The 21,830-nt window shown below is 41.8% G+C and overlaps 1 protein-coding gene across 11 annotated transcripts in view; it reads right to left on the reverse strand.

Annotated features, from left to right (window-relative positions):
* Positions 1-21,269, reverse strand: part of MYO1H (myosin IH) — a 46,998-nt gene extending 25,729 nt beyond the window's left edge. Inside the window, exons 1-9 of one of the 11 annotated variants that reach the window (XM_066978752.1) lie at positions 21,138-21,269; positions 20,948-21,053; positions 19,074-19,233; positions 16,170-16,350; positions 15,393-15,462; positions 13,466-13,598; positions 12,181-12,336; positions 10,774-10,947; positions 159-965 (exon numbers count right to left, since the gene is read on the reverse strand). In XM_066978752.1, the coding sequence (XP_066834853.1) occupies positions 159-176 (18 nt within the window). In that variant the 5' untranslated portion in view covers positions 177-965; positions 10,774-10,947; positions 12,181-12,336; ... (4 more) ...; positions 20,948-21,053; positions 21,138-21,269. Of the gene's footprint in view, positions 1-158; positions 1,648-6,132; positions 6,299-8,635; positions 8,766-10,773; positions 10,948-12,180; positions 12,337-13,465; positions 13,599-15,392; positions 15,470-16,169; positions 16,354-19,073; positions 19,234-20,947; positions 21,054-21,137 lie in introns of those variants that run through there. The other 10 variants (XM_048073798.2, XM_048073795.2, XM_066978750.1 and 7 more) reach the window with 10 other exon arrangements.
* Positions 21,270-21,830: the final 561 nt, after the last annotated feature.

Genomic DNA, 21,830 nt, shown 5'->3' on the forward strand with positions numbered 1-21,830 from the left:
GCTTCACACCCGAGCCGAACCTCACCAAATAACGAAGGCGTCCTTCAAAAGGAACTCGGAGCAACCTAAGGGTCTGCAGAAGCGGAAGGACCCTTCCCGAACCACAGAATATCTCTGCCTGGTCTCTTACAGCAATGTTAAGAAGTTAAAGAACTTACCTGATGGCTCGGAGTCATTGAGGAAAAAGGTGAACAGTAAGATCTGGGGAGCTGAGCAGGGCAAAAACATTTCTGATTTGTCCTCAGCTAGTAAATGCTGATTGTAACAGGAATGTTCAAGGCTTAAAATTAAAAACCTCAGTCATTTATATTTCTAATAGACAAGTGGAAAGACCCCTGTTTAACAGACAGTTTATTTAAAACCATCCATTTCCCAGCAGAATCAGTTTTTGCTGACAGCAAAAGATAATTCTTACTGACAGGAGCACACTTGTGTTACAGTCTCTGCAATAAGGCTTCCCACCTCCACCAAAAATCAGAGCCTTATTTAATGCTGGACACAAGGATCCTGAGGCACACTTCAGTCTATTTGTTCAACTCTGTTTCCAGCTGGCATTCTAGAAAATCTATTGTGATGCCAAACGTTTATGACCTTTTTGCCTGTTCTTCTGTTGTTACACCCTTGAGATCTCAGCAAATACAACTCACGCCACAAGAATGCCGCGCAGTAAGCAGGCATCTCTGGAGCCATCTGATTTAAAATAGAAATGAGTCTCGAGTCTGCCCAAGACAGATGAGCTTGGAGCACTGTTAACAGATTCCTTTAGAAACGTCAGAGCTCTGTTTTGGAAATACTCACTCACTGCAACGGGCAGCGCTCCTTGACCCAGGCCTGCACCCCTTGTGCTCAACAGGAATTTGCTCATTAAGGCTCCTCAAAACGGTACGGAGGCACCGCAAGGATTACACCAAGGAAACTCCTTAGGCTGCGCTCCACCTTCCTCCACCTAAGGCTCTCCGAAGAGGCTGTCCAAAAAGGCAGTGACAGAGCTTGATTATAAAAAGCAGTTAAAAAACAGAAGAAAATAAAAGACATTCTGCAAGACAGACAACCCTGCTGAAAGCACAACCTGCTTGCCCCGTTGGCAAGGTCAGCAGGAGGGCGAGGACGGGCCCTGGCAATCATGTGCCCTCCCTCAACCCTGGCAGCACCCTCAAGGTCAGGATTACAGCATGCCGCGGGGCTGAACGCAGCTGCCTGCACAGCACCTGCTCCGAGAGCAGCCCGGACCCCGTCCTGCCTTCCCCAAAGGGAATTGGGGTTCGGTGAGCATCGAGGAGCCGGTACTGCCCTACACCTGACAATAAGGCTTGAAGCAGTGCGTTACCGCCCTGGAATAACGGCAAGCCCAGGTCGACAGGGAAATGCTTCCCTCCTACTGTGGAAGCTTTGGTGTGGCTCGTAAGAATTAAACCATTCAGAGTAATTTTCAGATAAACCAGAATTGCATATAAAACCCACTAAAGCACATCAGATCTATATCAAGTGACCATGCTACGTTGGTCTGATTGCAGCATAACCATAAAAAAAAGCCCAAGATTATTACTATTATTATTTTTTTTAGACATTTCAGTTAGACCAGCCCCTATATCTCTGGAAGCCTCTTCCACATTTATACAGAAACTGAAACACCGCACATCAACGGTGCTTGAAAACACAGAGGCACTGCAGAAGAGTGATGCTGCGGGTCTGTAAGGCAGCACTCGGGACATCTTGAGCTACTGTACACACTTTTCAAGGTAGCAGAATTCATAAATACAATTATACTGTGGAAAAAATTACACATTGTAACCTAATTTCTTCTCAAAAGAATACAGAGTAAGAGGGTTTTAAGGTTAATCAACAGCCTAGGGAAACGCCAACAATTCTTAAGGCCTCTTGTCTGTATCCAGGGAATAGCCTACTATAGACTTGTTAAAGGGTGACTGTCTGTCTTTCTCAATAGAAGGGAGGTCGAGGTGAACTACTTCACTTTCATAAATCAAAAGAAAGAAAAAAAGTGAGAAAATCTCCAGAGTTCAAACATTTCTTTAAAACCCAAACTTTAAATACTAAATGGGCTTCATGGCTGCCATTTTGAAAAACATTAGTTTGCCAAAGGACCCTTTTGATTTCTATTTGAAATGTAAGAGCTCACAGATAATCCATTGAGAATCAAACCCCCACAAAAGGCTTTCTGAAACAATCGTGGTGCTTGTGAAGGACAACATTTTTGTGCGCAAAATAAAACATTTTAATGCGCTACAATCCATTACACATATATTCCTCCATTTCCTTTCAGTAATTATTCATTAGAAAACATTTAACGTCACTGCAGATTTCACACTGGGCAGTCTGCACACAAAGGAGAAGAGTTGGCCCATTTATAAGGGACTGAGGCCTTCTTTTCTAATCTGAGAAACTCCAAGGAGGTGGGGGCTGCTGGACACAACGGGCAGGCTAAATTGTGCGGTTAACGGTCAAAGCCCCCCTGCCTACTTTGACACTCATTTAAAGATGACAAGGAACAATAGAGATTTGTTCTTAGCAACTCTTTCTTGTTATGCGGTCTACATCGGCTAAGCTGGGCGGCTCAATACATGAAACCGGTCCTGATACCCGGTTCCACCTGCCATCGCTCGCCCTCCCTCGGCCTGCTCTCTCCTCGTCCCCCCCTTGTCCTTTCCCCACTTTAACACAATGAGACAGGTAAAGAATATCATTAAAAAGAGTCCCATTCAGCGTGTCAGCTTTAATAAAACAATTGCCTGTCGGGTTAATATGAGCAGCTCGAATTTTGGGTTGCTGCCAGCAATCCCGCTCCTCTCAGCCAGGTTAGCGAAAGCAGCCCTTCTCTCCCCAAAATTCCCAGTTCACCTCAGGAATTCCAGCAAACATCGGTGTTCCCAGGTTGCAGCGCTGCCAGCAGGCACCACTGCGTTAAGGCTACCTGACTTCCAGCACAAAACACCTCTTCAGAACCTTTAAATCGACAAAAACATTACAAAACCGCTAGAAATTATTGTTTTGCTTTATCAGCTTGTTTTGCATTCAGGAGATATTCTGCTAGCTCGCCCCAGACACGCTAACTTGATCGGCTAGGAAAGAAACAGCAGTCGCACCTCACTTGGGAAATGGAAGCCTGCATAAAAGCAAGCTGCAGATCCTGCTAGGACAGAAGACCGACAGCTAAAACCGCGTGCTCTCTCTCTCTCTGCTGTGGCTTTTTTAGATAAAAATGCCAGAGATTTCTTCAGCACTGACATTCTTGGATCTACTGCTGCTGGACTGGAGGCAGCTCCTTAATGAATCCTGAATATTACTTGCAGAACAGAACAAATTATCAGAAAGCACAAACTGCTGGGAAGCTCCATAAAACATATTCCTTAGGTAACATAGCACAGGATTTTCAGGTGGAGTGCTAACATTCAAAAGCTAAAACTTCTGGAAAGAGGTGAGAGTAGATTTATTCAGCTTCTACGAACGACAAGGACAGTCCTTGAGCATCTGACAGTCTATATGGTACAGGGTAGCATTAAGCAACAGTAGGTCGATGTATTTAGAAGTCTTGCAGATAATCAGAAAGAGATGCCTTGCTTGCTACGATGCTTTTTGTGTAAGCCAGAGCCCAGCTCAGACCTCAGTTTCACTCTGGTAACTACAAAGAACACATAGCAGGACAGGGGCGCTTCTGGAAAGTTTTCAAAAATTAAAATAAACTACAGGGAAGATGTAAAAGCACCTTTTCTGCCTGGATTAGGTTGCAGTCCCTCTGTATTTACCATTATTGCTTGCTTTGGTCTCAGTCAGGAGTTTGGCTGGTCAGAACAAGCACACCACTATTCTTACGTGGCATAGGAACAGTGATGGAGTGACTTCCCTCGGCTGCGTGGTGCTGCAGGCAGCAGGTCCGGCCCTCTGACCGGGCTGCAGGTCCGCGCAGACACCTGGGAACCAAAGGCACCTTCTCCTCCTCTCACAGCTTGAATACTTGGTTTTTCACAATCACAAAAAAAAAAAAAAGCAAGTCACGTTCTTCCCCGGTGCCAGAAGCCTCATACCTCAAAATGGCAAGCAGCACAAATTGTTCCTTCTGTAGTCTGAACAGCGAGTGACGAGGAGCATGCTGCTCCCAGGGCTGCGGACAGCCCTTCTGTACTCCATTCCGCTAAGTACTTCTAGCCATATCTCCAAAGGCTAATGAAATCTACAAAGACAGGCAATTTACTATCAGCAGCCACTAGCAAATACGTCAAAATCAGTTTGAGAAGCAAATTTGAGGTCTAATCCATTTTTTATCTTCACTCTTAGGATAGAATTCCAGATGGGGAAAAAAAAAATAGCAAAAACCTCGTGATCACTCAGCGCTGCAGTCCTGTTTTATTTAAAAAAATGAACACGCTATCATGGCATTTAGCAAGTGGTCGTGACATTACAGGGGCAAGTCTTCAAAAAAGAACTAGAGGAAAGCTGAATGCAAACACCTAATTTTGGACACAGCAAGAAGGCCATAGATGAAATGAACGCTGATATCACATCTCCTATAGAAGCATTTTAACACGAGCCCCGATGATAAAACCCTTTGGACATCAGAAAGCAAAGAGACGTTGGCCTGTACAATCACATCTCTCAAGAGGTGACAAATCGGCGTAGAATCTGAAAGCAGAGAAGCTGAGCAATGTCTGGGACAACAAATCGCTATCCAAAACAAGCTTTTTGTCTCGTCATCCCCCAGCAAAAGGCAGTCTTTATCCTTGCACCAGAGCCAAGAAAAATCAGGGGTTCCTTTGACAACTCCTGCAAAACAGTCACCTGCACCGGCTGCGGCGCGAGACCTAATTCACGTGAATTACAGCAAAGGTCACCCAAACGCTCACGTTAATTTACAACGTGCACTTGCTCTGGGCCTGGCTTGTCAGGCTTGAAGGAACATCAGATGCCAAGGCTGCAGTTTTGTACACAGGTAGGAAGAGCTCGGAGGGTTTATTTGAAGAGGCTGCGAACAGACTCATTATCTAGCTGCAGATTTACTGGCAAGTGTAATATTTCAACAGAGTCTAGAGATGCAGCCACAGTGCAGCAAGGGAGCTTTCTTGTGAATAAACAGCAAGCCTCCCTCAAATTGATTCGGAAAACATCTTTATCAGACATTCCCCGTTGCTTTTAATTTTCCTGGACCTCTCTGTGCACCAAGCACTTAGCTAACAAGCATTTCAATTTAGTAGTCAAGCATGAAGACGTTATCAACGGGCCACATAATTGCTTCATTCTGGAAGCTACTACCTGAAGCCACGAGAGAGCCTTTTACACTCCACCAGCCAAAACACCTAGCAGAAAGGTTAACGAATTAGACTTGCTTCAAAGCCACCTGCATCATTAAGCAACAGCGTGGTGAGACTTAATACAAAATAATTTTCTCTAAAGCAAAGAAATGGGGTTATCTTCAGAAGACGTCCCTTTACTACCCCTCGTGGTACTTTGCAGTGCACGAAAGCTGGTTCTGACAACAGGAAATATCTGGGCACAGCAGCCACGAGGAGCTTCCATGGCTGCTTGCAGCTCTGAAGGCAAGTGAGAGAAAAGGACCGGGCTCTGTTGTTGACTGGCTACCAAGATGAGGACAGGGAAGGAAAGGGAAGAAGTACTGTGACCCCCCTTCCCCCGTAGAGGGTCTAAGCTCCTTTTGCTCCGTGCTAGGTACAGAAGTGGGGGGAGGTCTCCCCTATCCTGCGTGCAGCAGGACCCGCAGGTCAGGGCCATCCAGGGGCAATTATTCCCATGCTGGTTTTGTTATTAAAATAAAGGTCAGGGCTCCTCAAGCAGTCACATACGAGTTCCCAGGCGTTTTGGTGCGCATACAGATGTTGCAAGTCCCCTTCTCTACTGATCAGAAAAACATTCCTTTTTTTCCTCCTACTTCCAAGTAGGTGAAAGTTAGCTCCTTCCCTCCTCCTTTGGCCACACCACTCACCCCAAATAACCCTGGATACAGTTCTACTTCTTTTTCTTTGAGAAGGAAGAAAATAATTACCCCCTACACAACCCAAACCAGGCACCCAATTTGCCAGGATAGCTGTCCCTCCTAATTTAGCTGGAGATTCTCATTTTAAAGCACATATTAGCATAAAACCTTGCAAAGAGCTCTGAACTTACCCCCACTTCCTCCATATTGCTACAAAAAAGTAGCCTAAAGCAAGCTGAGCAGGAAAGGAACAAAATTAACCCCCACCTTCTGAAACAGAAGATTACCCTCTCTGGCTACATTGCACATTCCCACAGCAGTACAGGCTGCAGGGAGAAGTGTTGGCTGTTACGGTTAAAAGGCTACTTAATGCCTGACATGAGGAAACTTAATCATTTGAAACAGGGAAAACCTGCTAAAATAGGTAAGTGATGAGGTAGGTTTTAAAGGAGCAAAACATTAATACCATCTTAGCCTCGATCCTTTACAAAATGACTACTAGGGTGCAGCTGCTGTAAAACCTACTCCTTTCTCCCCCCATAGAAAAGAAGAAAGGAAGGTTTTGGTTTAATAAACCAGCAGTATAGAAAAGGAAAATTTGATATATTCTATACGGAGTTATCTTGTTTGTGCTTAACAGGGATAAGAGAAGAAAGAATATACAAAAAGGTGGTTGCTACAAGCAGGTTTTTGTATAGAATACTTGAATTTTTAAAAATAAACCCTAACTGAATAGTAGGACTGCTTTCAAAAGTGAGACGGTAACATAACTGCAGGCTAACAAACGTGAGACCAATATATCAGCAGGTGCTTTTGTATTTTACTATATGGCATTTTATAAGATGGCACGAAACTCTTGGATTTACACACTTGGCTGGATCAGAAAGTATTACTGCTAAAGTGTATGTTCCTGTTTGCCTTGAAAAGTAAATCTGCTCTTGTGTTCCACCTGCAGCCATCGATGTGCTCAGAGTCAGGGCTCTGTGCAGTGCTCAGCTGCCCTGGCTTCTACGAAACAACAATTATCGCAGTAATGAACGTGCTCAGCCCACTTGCTGTATTTCTGTCTCCTGCCATTAATACAGTAAATAAGTAGATAGGGAGCCCTGTCTGAGGATACAAATAAAGGCTGTGCCAAACTCAAACCATATGCAAGTTGCTGTTTGGTCCTCAACAGTTCACATGGCAGATAATGTCTTCTTTGTTTCGCCTTTCATTATGTTTGTAAAATCTCCCTTTCCGTGGCAGGTGGCCGCATCCCCTCCCCCAGACACCAGAGCAGTGCCCCCGAGGAGCCCATAGCGCATTGCCCGCGCCCGCCTCGCTCGCTGCCTGTCCAACCAGACCAGAGCCCAGAGCTCGTCGATGCCAGGCAGAGAGGACAGAAACCCTGGTTTTTCAACAGGAGAAATTCCTCCAGCCTTGCAGCTCCTTTGCAAACCCAAAGTTAAACGGTTATCCCATAGGAAGATGCTGCTCCTGTCCCCGGTGGATTACAGCCAGTTAACGAACTGTTCCAGGAACAAGTAGGATGCGACATGCCGGGAGGGCCCGGGGACACTGCAAGCCCTGTCACAACACTGGAGCTCGGGAGTTTGTGAAATACAGGACGAGGATACGCAAAGCCTATTGCCTGAGGAATTACTCAGGGGTACCACTAGGATTACCGTGCTGATTTTACGGTCCTTAAAGCTGACCTTCAAAAGGACAAATTGAGAAGAAGGAGCAGGGTATTCTGCTCTGGTTTTTTTTTTTTTTGGAACGAGAAATGCACGTCTTGCCTGTTTTTTTCCTGGGAGGATGAATAAAGAACAAGCAGGTTTAACATCAGTAGGGCCAAAGAAAAGGCACGGGGTTATCTGACGTGAGCAAATGATTTTTCTTTCAAGCATGCTTTTTTTTTTTGTCTGATAACTGTAATTTACATCAAATACCTGTCAAGCAGTATAAGAGTGGAAAGGGGAACTCTCACAACAGTTCCAAAAGGCCCCAGTTACTAAAAGCTGTTCATAAGTCTGGATCTGTCCAACAAATATACATTAACTAGGAAATATAAGTGTTTTTTTTTTAATTGAAAAATTATTATTAATATTTTTTTTCCCCTGGGGAGGAATTATTCTCAAGCCTTCTACAACTATTATTAAAAAGAAATTCCCTCATTCCTGTATCAGTTCGAAACCTCAACAGGAAGGTACCTACCACATCCCATGAATTATCCTTATATTTACACTTAAGTACAAGCCAATCTGGATCACCGAACGAGGGCTCAGCTGTCTCTCATTCACGTAGACTATGCACTATAGAGCAGCAGCCCTGAAAATCACATGGAAAGTAAAAAGCTCTCAGTGTTGCAATAAGCAAAACCCCAACAGATTTAACAGGATCATTGCACAGCCAGACAACCACATCACCTCTGAGTTTAGCAGGCAGTACTTCAACTGACTAAAATGCATTCCTTTCTCTCTCTCTCTGAATGGCACTATGACACATCGAAGCAAAACTGATATTACTTCCTTTCACTGTGTGTTCTCACCAGACATAAGATGGGGAAGGAATTAATTACGGCTAATTAAAAATTAAATCCTCTGTCTTGCCTTTGGTTACTGTATTTCTCTCTCTGACTCAGAATATGCAGCTTAAATGCTCTGTTACGTTCTGCCTCCGCCACCTTTTATTCGGGAATAATTTGCTTACTTCTCTTTGGCTTCGGCATCGAGCTCTGTCATTTGGTCCTCACGGGGCCGGCCGCACAGTTCCAGTCCGGCTCACACCTCTGCTCCCTCCGTGCTGCTGCTCGCAGCTGACCACCGTCGCTTCAGCATCCCTCCCCAGCGCTTCAGTGCCACTCCTCACTTCAGGCATCCCCCCAGCCCGCAAGGGCCTCCCTCCCCTCGTGTGCCAAGCTGACTCTCTCCAGCCCAATCAGTTGATGGAGCAGCTCTCTGCGAAGCTTTTCAACTGCAGTTCCTCCTCGGACACCACCTCTGCTGCACAACTGACCTTCATGAGACATTTCCTGAGTGTGAACTCATTGTCCCTGTCAAACAGAAAGAACCATTTTCTACAGGGAAGAGGAGAAAAGGATGTGCAAAGGCATCGTTTTCCCTTTGAGCAGGTCTCAACACACCGCTGCTCAGTAAATAAATGGAGGATTAACGAAGTTATTCTGCAGCAAGTGGACTATTTTCCAGGCAGATCACAGGAATTTCACAATGTCATTCACTTGCTTACAAGCTCTGGACCAAGAATGTCAAGGTTACGTGGAGGTCTGTCCTACAAAAACCATCACCAGGTGTTGTGATGAGATCTGATGGAGATTGCCGGAGGCAAAGAATGCCACATCAAGACTGCGACCACTGTCTGAACAGGTCAGCTTCAGAACTTCCAAAGGATTTAGAAAAACTAAACCGGACTATTTAAGAAAACAGTCTGTGTTAATGACGCATGCCATCTACGGAGGTATTACGGAATTTTCCCTAGAGGTTTTGCTACAATCTATGTCAAGAGAAAGTCATCAGCAGATACCTAGAAACGTGCAACTTAATTGTAAGAGCTGTTACAAACCTTTGAATGTTAATATCCTGCTGGAAAAAAAAAAAAAGTAGCTGTTTTGATCCTGGAGTTCCATCTGTCATCTCCTCTGTCAAGACCTCATTAGCATGCAAGTGAGATGTCACCCCAGTCACAGCTTCCAAGAAATTTCTTTGTCAAAGTCCACTAAATTAAATTAGCCAGCAGAGAGGGAAAGTGCACATTTATGAACATACAGGTATTGAGGCTGAAAGTAGTTCCTACTGCTGAAGGCGTATCGTCCAAGATAAATGCAACACACGCTCACTTTTGCACCACAAAGTTTTTAAAATGAGTCTAGATATTTGTGATTGAATTATATAGTTGTGTTCTTTATAAAAAATAGTAGCTCAAAATCATTATAGCATCACCTAGCCTATGGAAATGCACTACTCAAATATTTGCTAATGCAGTTAATAGAAATTGGAACTACATCTCTAGCTGCTAACAGATCTATCACTACACCCACTAATAATTAAAGTTACCTGGGTATCCATCTTGAATGCTGTTAAATTCAGCTGTTAACAATTATTCCAGCTAAACCATTCAAAAGGTGCTTTGAACTTGTTTATGGTCCTTCGTAACACTGTGCAGCTAGGTAGGAGACTACGTTCTCACCTGAACAGAATACCATTAATAATTTACGCTGTGAGTCAGGGACTTTGTCCTAGGGTACTTGCATAGGCATAGCGGCCACTTTTCCAAGATAAGAACTTGAAACTGTATCTTCCTTGAGGTTACACTGCAGACACCAGTGATCTTTGATTAGTCGGTATAAACATTTTCTGTTAATTACAGCTACCAAAATAAGTGACTGCATATATCTGCTCCATTAAAACTGCCCCCGGAGTCAGCCCAATCCAGGACCGTGCCAGTGTTGCAGACCGGCTGGTGCGTGCTCATCTGCTTGTCCAGAACCCTGAACACCAGTCTGTAGGAGCTGACTGAAGATGGAAGCTCTAAGGTTAATAATGTATATCCCTTTGTTATAGTATCTCTCTTCCCAGGTTGAGGCTAAGACATGCTTAAAAATTAAAAGTGCAGATATCCTACAAAGGAGGAACAGATGCTAAGACTACACATGAATCTTTAATGTGATTCCAACTCAGAAAGTCCATTTTACTAACTTTCCTGCATTACTGCAACCTCTATGATCTTTTAACCCTGCTGTATAACGTGCAGGGCACAGGTGTGGATACAGACTCACCCTAAATAGAACAGAATCAAAACGATGTTATAATGAATGAGTACTCGACACTCACATTCACATATTGTATTCTCTCTTTTTCTTCTACAGGATCCTGATGTGTTGCAACCAGATCTAAGGACAGGCAGTCCTACCTCTGCTGGCATCCTCGTAGCACTGTCCTCATACTCAGTCCCACACGTATTAGCTGATGAAAAATCAGACCTTGAGCTTCAATCAATTTCTACAGCTGCTTAGATAAATAGAGAAAGACAGAGAACAACTATTATTTTTTTCAGGTTGATCTAGCCCGTTCCCTATTACATATCACATGGAGCATCTAAGGTGCATGTGCATATTTATGTGGTGTCCATGCTCCCCCAATAAAGCAGCAATGTGCATAGCTATGTAGAACAAGGAGTGATGAGTACTAACGTCAGAAAACTAAGCAGCAGCAAAGGTGATGCTAAGAGTCCTGACTAACTTCTGTATCTTCTGTGTACATTTGCATCACAGGAAATACTGATAAATGCTGCAAAGCCACTCGATTTAGATCTTCAAGCACATTCCAGGAAAGTGAAAGGGAAATAGAAAATTAATATAGTATCACAGTATAATACATAGATGAAAATCATATGAACTTGCATTATTGACTTCAGTGCAGAAACCACTTAGGAAAATTCCTCAGTTTATGCTGGGCTAGACGTCAAGAGTGAACTTGAGTGTATCACTGCATGTTGTAAGAGATGGAAAAACAAAGAATGCTTGTGCTTCTACACTCTTAGAAGCAAATGTTTACAACTACTGATCCCTTGCAATCACTTATTTTGCTGACAAAAGCTTTTGTGCCCATCCTCATCCCAAAGTCACTGTCTTCACAAAGACAAGGCAGTACATTTTCAGAAGAATGGTACCGAGTGTTTGTTTTAATGTGCAGTGGTGCTGTTACCTTGACCACCAACAAAAGCATTGTTGCTCTTTCAGACAGTTACAACTTCAACGTTGCTACCAGCTGTAATATCAAAGAGATGTTTTCAAGCCATCCATTCTTGGCAAGAAATGCTGAAGAATTGTTTCACACAAAGTAGGATAAAGCAGACACGGAATTATAGGACAGAAGGAAATACTACTCTCTGCTGACAAACGCAAAATGACAATTAATTTTACTTGGAATCAATGTGCTGATAGGCAGAGAGGAATGGGGCTCTTCAATAGGAAGAAAACAGTTTTTACAACTTAGTCTTGAGAATCCTGCATTCCTTCAGCATTCACACTGGTAAAAACAGAGATGAGAATATTGCACTGCATTCCTGCTTGCACAATAGAGCAGTAAGTCCGTGCCTACAGATAGTTCATGGAGATATCTCACACAGGAAATCATTTTAATATGTTCTGTTCTTCCCTGGACATAGTGCACTTGGGTAACTGGCCTCATTACAGAACGAATATTTTAGCAGTTGGAAGTGGCTTCATGCTACAGTACCTTTGTGTAGAGAGATCACCTTCAGCGATTATTTATTTCAGGAGTTCAGATTGCTGCCTTCCTGTGACATGATGAATGACTTTTAAGTAACATAATATCTGGTTTCCTCCTCTTTCACACACCCATTTCATTGCCAGTTGTCTTTAGTGACCAGATCTAAAAGGATTGTTTGCAGTCAAAAGGGAAGGAGAAATTCTTTACCGCATGCTCAGCCTCCTCTTGTTCATATTTAATTGAATTCTTGCTTGTTTTAAAATCGTTATCAATTATTCACCCTGAGCTCATTAACTCCAAACATCACAAGTATAAATAGGACTGCTCTACTGCTCTGTTAAAAATCCCCAAATTATTTTCATTTTCCCTTTTAATCTGTTTTCTATGTAACCATAAACTATTGAGTGAATTATACGGCTCTTTCCTGTATGTATTATTTAAAGCAGAGAGCAGGCTAGCAGACAAGGTACAGGAGTCCTGTGATGTCAGAAGGTAGTGTGGGCAGATCCATCAGGCCCTGAGTCTCTCCCATCGTCGTTGGGCCAATGACGGCTGAAGAGCACTGAGAAAAAAGTCCTGTCCTTTCAAAACAGCAGCTCAGACCTCTCTTTCAGCCTCAGTTTTAACATCTGAAAATAGTATTTTTGATCAGCTAAATTAATCCTCAGCATGTTTTGTCTATAACCCACATTCTTCCCAAGCCAGTTGAGAGGAAACAAACAAACAGGAGATAATCTGATCCCAGTAACACATAGCAAAACTGAAACCTGCTCTCTCTTTGAGATCTCACACCTGTTCTGTGCTTTAAACGTGCTTCCTTTTGACACTAATATTACAATCACACAACATCAAATATTTCGTGGTGCAAGACTCGTCCATCCTTGTAAGTTCAACACGCACTATTTTCACATTGCACCCAAGGTGCAGCCAGCAACCTCAGCAATGCTGAGCTGAAGATGTGCTGTCTGCACACAGTGCTACTTGACAGAGCTCGGGCAGTCGCTCAGACAGCCAGAAGGCCTTAACCTTTAAAGCCCTGCTGAAAGGAGAATGTTACAAACAGAAGCCTTTTTTTTTTCTTTCTTTCTTTTTTTTCTTGCAATTCTTTAGTATCAGTCTGGCGAGGCCATGACAATCCATGAAGTTTATGGAGCAACTGGGTAGTTTTGTGCAAGCAATGGAATTGTGAACATATCCCATAAAAAACTTCATCTTCACAAGGCAAACGAGAAATCCATACAAATATGACACATCCTAATGAGCAATTCACCGATTGCCTCAGTTCTCCTACCTGTTAAATGGGATTCGGTTTACGTTTGAATTCTTACTGCCATTGCTCAGAATGGTATTTGGAAGCTTTAAAATCCAGGACGACCTACCATCTCGTGGTCTGGGTCTCAGAGTCTTTTCTTGGACTTGGCAATCTAGAAAAACAGATAAAATCATGTCTGACAAAGTGCTGTCTATACCTGTTTCATTGCACCGTGCAGTACAATAAACCCTCCTTCTCACTTACTTCTTGTGAAATAAACAGAACCTTCTGCTTAAACTTGAAATTGGGGTGAATTTCTTAGACCAAGGATTCAAAGTTTCACCCTAAATTGGAAAGCATTCAGACAGAAATATACCAAATAAGCAATGCCGTGGCTTGACTGTAGTGCTGAAACATACACAAGGTAATTAGCCTGACAGATATGGAAGCAATTTTTTAGCTTTGTTCTTCTGCTAGCAACGGAGGGGGTGACACGTGAAGTATTTTAGCTCTGTAGCTGAAAGGGGTCATTATGCCTACTGCACATATGACAACAATGCAGCACAAAGCAAGCATATGTATATAAAAAAAACAACAACAACAAAAAACACAGAAACTGGTCTGCTTTTCAGGATCTGAGCCACTTGGGTCTACCTCATCTCGGTCTGTCCATAGCATTGTGCTGTATCACACAAACACACCCTGAAAGCTTCACTTCCACATCTGTAAAACACAACTAACAATACTTCCTCTGCCTTGCATGGCTGCTGTGAATATTCAAATGTGAATTGTTGCTCGGTGCCCAAATGCCAACGTACAAGGAAGCCATTAAAAATGCCAAAGATAGATATAAGGTTTCTAGGGACACATAAAGCTGTAATAAATCTATTCCAAACTCACTTCTCACGCAGGTCACTAAATCTGTGCCTATAATATTAGGAGTGTGCTGGCTAACTGGCCACTAGCTATACAAAAGCCTTTTCTCTCCAAGTTCAATCAAAAGGACAACAGCATATGACAGACCCCTTGTATCTTTTGGTATTTTAGCCTGTCACAGCAGGGACCTCCTGCAGTGCTAGGAAAAGAGAGTTTTTTTGCTGGCCAAGCTAAAGCTAACAAAAATACCTAATGAGTAGAGGAGCTGAGAAGCTCATGCATTTAGCTATGTCTAAAGTAGCTTGTGCATACTGAATGTGGGCATGAAAAATGAATTCCAGGGATCCTATTGGATATGCTTTCAGATGACTGTTTGGACTAAAAAACTACTATTTTCTGTAATGTTTTTTACTTCAATTAAAAATATTTTGTGGAAAAATTATACACAACCACCAGCTCCATTTTCTGCCTATAACAGAGGGAGGGAACTTCTGCCCTGCTGCCTAAACACTGTCAGTGCCTTATGTCTGGCAGGCTTCTGCTCTGCCCTTCCACTCTCTAGCACTGGTTTCTCTCCCTGCTGCTAACCTCCATCCCTCTCACCTGTACCAATTTTTTTCACTCATCTAAGCCAACTTCCCACCAATTTAGCCCACTAACTTCAGGGGGGAAGAAGACAAGGTGGTTTGAGGAGCTCTATGCAGTGTGGCTATGCCACAGAAGGACGTGCTGCGAAGTGGAGTTACTGAAGCCCTGTCCTGTCCTGGGAGAGGAGGAACTGAACATGCTGGAAATGCTGTGCTGCGGCAGCTGCTGGATTTGCAAGGGTGCTGCAGTGCACAAGAAGGCCAGATAACATGGACTTGTGTGTGCAGCCACGAGGAGCAGCATGACACAGGGTCTTGGGGTGTGTGGGGTAGGGAGATGTGGCAGCAGGAAGCCGTATGAGGCTGATGGATATTAGGACACGCTGTGTGCTGGGGTTTGGGAATGCAGTGTGTGCACTGCAGTTGAGGAGCATTCCCTAAAGAGCTGCAAGGGGGAGAAGTGTGTAACAGTAGCTACGCCAATGTCCTCCCACCAATGTTACCTGAGATTCCCGTCAGACTTTCAGCACGGAAAATATTCCCTACTGTTGCTCTCAAATATAACATGCATCTCTGCAAATGAAATAAATTGAAATGAAAATTAAAAACTCTAACGGCATCTAACAGCAGAAAGGAGATGCATTCCATGGGAGGAATGAAGGTAGAGTAGACCTTTCATGTGTGATGGCACTATTGTTTGAAAAAAGCAGAGCAGGGAAAAAGAACTAGAGGTCCTGCCTAGTATAATAGACAAAAAAAGTATTCATTCAGACGTTAGTTTATGCTCCAAGTATAACATGCTTCAGAAGAAATTTTACAGACAGCTAAGAGATGGCATAATTGACATTTGTTCTGGAATGGATGCCTACACTCAAGCCAAGAAAAGCAGTTAAAATGGTGCAGTGACTATATAAACATTGGGTAATCCTTGTTCTTTTTCTCTAGGACAAACTCAGCCTATAGGCTTGATGACATAATTTCCATGACTAAGTATCTGTTAATTAAACAAACAATATATAATTATTAAATGCAAGATGACTGACCTCTTAAGAAGTCTAGTCACTACTCTTCCAAACAGATGGATACTTGTCTTGGATTCCTAAACTTACACATTTTGTGAAAAAAGTGTCCAGTTTGATTTTGATTATGTTTGGCACATCCCATTAGAGAAGTTTTGTAGTTTATGTGTTTGTCCGTCAAGCAAACCTGAAGAGGAAGCTAAAGCAAATGCAAATATATTACTGCAAATGTACTTAGAAAGAACTATCTGTTAACCTCACCTGTTTAAAGGAAAATCCAATATTTAATCAAAGCCTTCTGTAACTAGGAAACTTGGTTCCAAAGTCTTCAATCCAAAGAGGAGTATCATTGGTGGATTACTTGCTTGAGTGACGTATTCTGGCAAAGCTACAGATTCAGTAAAAATTGACGTCTTGCATTCCACTGTTGACTCACTATATGCTGCTAAGAAAGAGCACAGAGAAGGACTTTACAAACTCTTGTATGACTTAAGACTACTAGAGTAAGGATTGTGAGACTGACCGCTTCTTCAGTGTGGGTTGGTATGTTCCTTCCTAACCAAAATTCAGTACAAAATCATTTATAATATCTAGAGTATCACGCATCTGTGTAACAGGATGGTTTAAGTCTTTCTTTATTCAAGGGTGTCCTTACAGAAAAACACTACTTGATAATTACAAAAATACTGGCTTCATGACAGAAACAGAATAGATTCTCTGTTATGAAGCGGTAAAAATGCCTTTGTTGAGGTATAAACAGATATCTTAATTTTAAAGTTCTAAATAAAATTTCCACTTAGGAGTTTTGGGGAAACTTTCGGTATTTTCTTTTATTTGCATGATCAGTGACTGAAAATCTGCTTAGAAATATGTTAACCATTCTATATGAAGCTATCACCAAAAGGGCTGAGTTTATAGGAGAATAAAGAGTTGTTCATCACCCCCTCATGCCTACATTTTCAATTTCCCTATAAAAGTATATGTAGTGATAAGGTACAACAGGTGCTTGTTCAGGTCAGATACTAATTAACCTACATATTGTCGTGCAATATGCAAGTTTTAAATAATGTAGAGCTCAAAGCAATAAAACGATGTAAAAGTGAAGCCTGGAAACAAAAACTGTTGTTTCATTAAACTTAAAATACAATTTGACTCTACCATACCAACGCATATGGGCTATCTGCATTAAATTGTGTTTAATTTAACTCTAGAACTATAGGGCCCAATTAAAAATAATGAGGCCTGTCTCCAACTGTCAGGCTCAATTAGAGATAATGGGAACTGATAGTTCCTGGAATAGATTCATTTTTGTCTGATAGACGAACTGGGGCAGGGGTCTTGGCAGGGGTCATTGGAATAGACCTGGCAACAAAACATGGGTCACTCAAGCTTAAGGAGTCTTAAGGAACCCAGTTATTAAATAAGGAAGTAGGAAGTAAATCAAATCCAAAAGCACATGAATAACCCCAACAGATTCTCTTTTTCTGTTACATACACGTATATTGCAATTCATCTAATCATTAAACTGCCCACTTCACCCGAACAAAATATTTATCGCAGAAAAGTTAAACCTATTTGACAAGATGAAAGAAAAACTGCAAAAATAAATGCCTAACTTCATATTCCAGTACAAGTTTTCAACGGTGTAGAAGGACCAATATTTTTATGTGATGTACCAAAGATTCTACTAAAATGGCTGAGATTTTATTTTATGCATTATAAAAAATAAAACCAGGAAAGTTAATTTGGATATACTAAGTAACCTAGCTGTCTTGGTAGATGTTATTTATGATGAACAGAGTACTTCCTCTTCAGCCTCAGCCATAAAAATAGGAAAAATATGTCAGCTTTTGCTAAGTACTTCCCAAGAAGTCATTGAACAGTCAGGCAAATTCAAAATTGAGCCTGAGAGCAAAGAAGCCATTTGTCCCTGAAGAAACATGAATGGATGATACAGCCCCTGACAACTTTTAGGCACTAGACAGTAGCTGTCATTTTAGATGAGTAATTAATCTTGAACTGAGAGGGAGATGCAGAGTACTGTTGACTGTTTATTCGGCTACAATGACAGTCAGCGTCTGTTAGAACCACTTTTCCCCTGCCTGGAATTCATAACCTCTCCGAGGCAAAGCTTGCCTGTGCATCTATTGTCAACAGCAATGACTCTGAAGTTCGCGTTGGGCAATCCTGACGTGCCGTGCCTTGGCTCGCCTTTTGTTTCTCTGTGAAGACACTTTTTTAATCTAATGATATCTTTCTCAATGTCTAACGATGCTCGTGCAACATGCTGCCGATGGCATTTTATCCTCTGGTCCCCTCCCCCCTTACATGTACAGGCCTGCAAAGTCATGCTTTGCATTTTAAATCTGTTCTCTGTGACTTCTGAAGAAAGAATTGTTGAGCATTTGAGCTTCTCCACAATGAGCCTTACTCTTTGTGCTGAAAGAATGCACAAATTTATAATTTGATCCATTACTTTCCTTTATGCTTCCTTTCCTGTACATTAAGAACATCGAGAAGAGACCCTCTACGGCCACATTAGAACACCACAAACACACTGCTAAAACACAGTGTAGAGCTACTGGCAATACAAAGGACCACTTTTTTTTTTTTTTTCCTTCTTCCAGTGTCTTCTCTTGGTTAAATGCAGTGAAAGGCAGCAACCCCAGGCTCTGGGTGACAACCTCCCTAACTTGGTCCATACATGTGTTCACTACTCAAAGGCTATACCCAGATGGGAATTAACACAGGCAGGAAGATCTTTGGAGCTTGCACCACAGCTCTCTCTGCACCTGTGTAACACCTGAAAGAACTGGGCATAGTTTTCAATGACAATCCTTAGCAATGATATAGTGTAAAAACAAACAGACAAAACCAACATACCAGCTCATGTCATGCAGCACATGGGAAAACAGAAGCACAGAGATTCTGGAGAATTCTGTTACTCGTAGCAATACACATCACCTGCACTCAGTACCCAAACTGCTCTTAGGACACACAGCTATCATTCTCTGCTGGGAATTTCGGAGTACATAGAGATACCTCAGGAAGCTGTCAGTATTCCACAGTCAACATGTCATGGAAATATGCATTTGTATACATGCGTGTACATATAGGCATGTATCTATGTGTGCATTTTAACCCCCAGAAAGCATTATTACCTACATTTATTGTTGCACCCTTCAGCTGGAAGAATCAGATGTTTTGCTAGCTTCATTCTCAGTTGAACCTTATGACTTTGGTCAATGCCAGGAGGCATACTTCGTGAAATTTTCATATTCCTCTGTCTTGTTCTCATCCTGCGAGTCTCACAGGTATATAACACCTTTGAAAGACAAATTTAAGCACCATGAAAAACTGTGACAATGAAATTCACTTCATCATGACAGATATTTAAAGTGGGTTAGCATACTGAAGTATGAAGATTTAATATGTAGTTGAATTTAATTCCCAACTTTGAAGGGAGTTCAAGGCACTCGTAACAAAAAGATGCTGTATTTCCCAAGCAGTTGATCTGGAAGAGGTTTCTTACAGTTCAGTTTCCGCAACATTTCAAAGTCAAAGCCTAGTTTTCTTCAGTGTTAACATTAGGATTTGTGGAAGCAAGCCAAGTTGAATTCATCATTTTTTGCTGTAAGGAAATTTATTTTATTTTTCCTTCATTGCAACAGCAAATTTTTGATATGTTTGAATTTCTACAGCCTCTTCTATCAAATTATCTGAAAATTTTATAAAAAGCTAATGAAGTCCTAGCACAGAAATAACAGGCATTAGCTGCTTTACACAAGAATTAGCCAAGCCACAGATCACCACGTTATGCTGCTCCCTATTTTTATGTTGCAGAACTCATCTAACCAGATATTTCAGTGAGTAATTCCAAATAACATATTTTTCAGGAATTGAAGTTCACATTTTTAACACCATGCAGTAAATCTGTTTCTAGTTTTGTTGTTCCTACCTTGGGTGTCTGGTTTAATTCAAAGCCTGGTATTCAGCAGTTTTTGACATGTGCTGATAATGAGTTACTAACTTAATTAGCACAGACATACAGTATTAGTAAATACTTAAGAAAATGTTAAAATCTGTGACTATGCAAGGCTATACGTATGGTCTATGACAGCACTAGGAAAAGAACTGTATTTGTGCTATGTTACTTGCAATCATTTAAATAAAAATAATAATAATAAACTAGTTTAAAGACTTGTTTTTCCTCCAGTTTCTCTTTACTCAGGAGCTCATTTTCCTTCCCACTAAGCAGCTTTCCCCCAGCTGTCCCGAGTTACCCTTGCAGCAGGACAAGCAGCAGAGGCATCCCACAGGACGTGGGTACTGCAGTAGCCTGGAACAAGCAACAGGGGATGTTGTGGGATGAGAGCCTGCAGCACAGCCAGGCCGAGGAGAGCCTGCTCCTCTGAGCTGCTGCACGCTGGAGACCTCAAAATGACCATAGCCTAAATTCTCTAAGATTGCTTTTCCCAAGCAGAACATAAAACCAATGAGAAAGAACAAAGCATCTGATTCCCTCAGTGCACCTGTACTCAATATGCATGGGAAACACCAAGAAAACGAAAAAGGTGAGGAGAAAAGGCATTTGGATTAGGTTTCTTTTTTTTTTTAAATCTTCACCTGAAATGGAGATAATGAAACCCAAATATAACACTAAAAGACAAATATGATGCACTAAAAGACAGTCTGTAAACTTTGTGAAAATTCTTAGTTCTTAGGGATGAGAATGAATACATCAAATTTCGATTCGCCAGGTTGGCCAGGCATAATATTCTAATGCTAAGTAAAAGAAAAAAAAAATCACTTCTCTTTTTGGCTTGCAAAATGGTGCTACATGTTTATACAGCACTGAAGTAAAAGCAAAGCCAAATGCCATCTGACAGATTTCAATGTACATGTATCAAATCCCATATAAAAGATAGTTTTATTTATGGTTAATTCTGCCTCCCTCATGAAACCAGAGATTCTTCTGACTTCAGTGGCCAGGACTAGACCCTTGGTTTCTTTTCAATTTCACAATAAAATCAGCTCACTGTAGCTTGACGGTATAATCTTTCTTAAGGGGCTCAGAGTGCATATGCCTGACTTTCTTCAGCAGGTGCATCTTCAGAATCGATTTCTGATGCTCCACAGAATGCCCTTAATTTGGAATAAAAAGTGAGATGTTGCTATCGCTTAAATCTGAAGACTGTCACCACCAGAATAATCAAACGTTTATCTTACACTGGCACTTGAAGAGGTTTCAAAAGACAAAGAAACTCAGCAGGCAGTCGATGAATTCCCCCTGGCCCCATCTTAAAAAAAAAAAAAAAAGAAAGAAAAAAGAAAACATTACAGAGGAAAGAGAAAGAGACACACAATTCATCTTGAAGATATCGGAGGTTTTCTTTTTTCCTGTTGAGTGGTTCTAGTTTCGAACAGGCTATACTGGAGTGCATCATAGCTCCGGGGCACCTCCCATCATTCACTTGGTCACCTCCGTACTGTAGCAGAAACTGCCAAACAATCGGTTTATTCTCTTGTGATAGTAACCCAGGAAACAAATCTATGATGACACTGTTACATGCATTCGTGAACTTAGTGGCCTTGTAGGTCACTGGACAAATCTCTCCAAACTGAACTGTTGACAGTTCTTTGCAGGGTTCCCCACAGGAAACTGAAGGTTAATTGACCATTCTTTCAAACCATGAAATGCTTTTGAAAATGTTAGTTTTAAGTCTTGTAGCCTAAAATCTGATGAAACAGCGTGTCTGTACTGTGGGCTCTTCTAATTACTGAAATCTTAAATTTTGGTCAGGGAAGGTGCAGAAATGGTTTAATTAGATTTCTGTGTCACTGTGATATTGTTTAGAACAGAGATGCTGAGGTAGCAAGACACCTGCCAGAGAAGCTATTTATAACAGAACTGACCACTTC

This window comes from Anser cygnoides, chromosome 17, assembly GCF_040182565.1.
Source record: "Anser cygnoides isolate HZ-2024a breed goose chromosome 17, Taihu_goose_T2T_genome, whole genome shotgun sequence".
Lineage (NCBI taxonomy): Eukaryota > Metazoa > Chordata > Aves > Anseriformes > Anatidae > Anser > Anser cygnoides.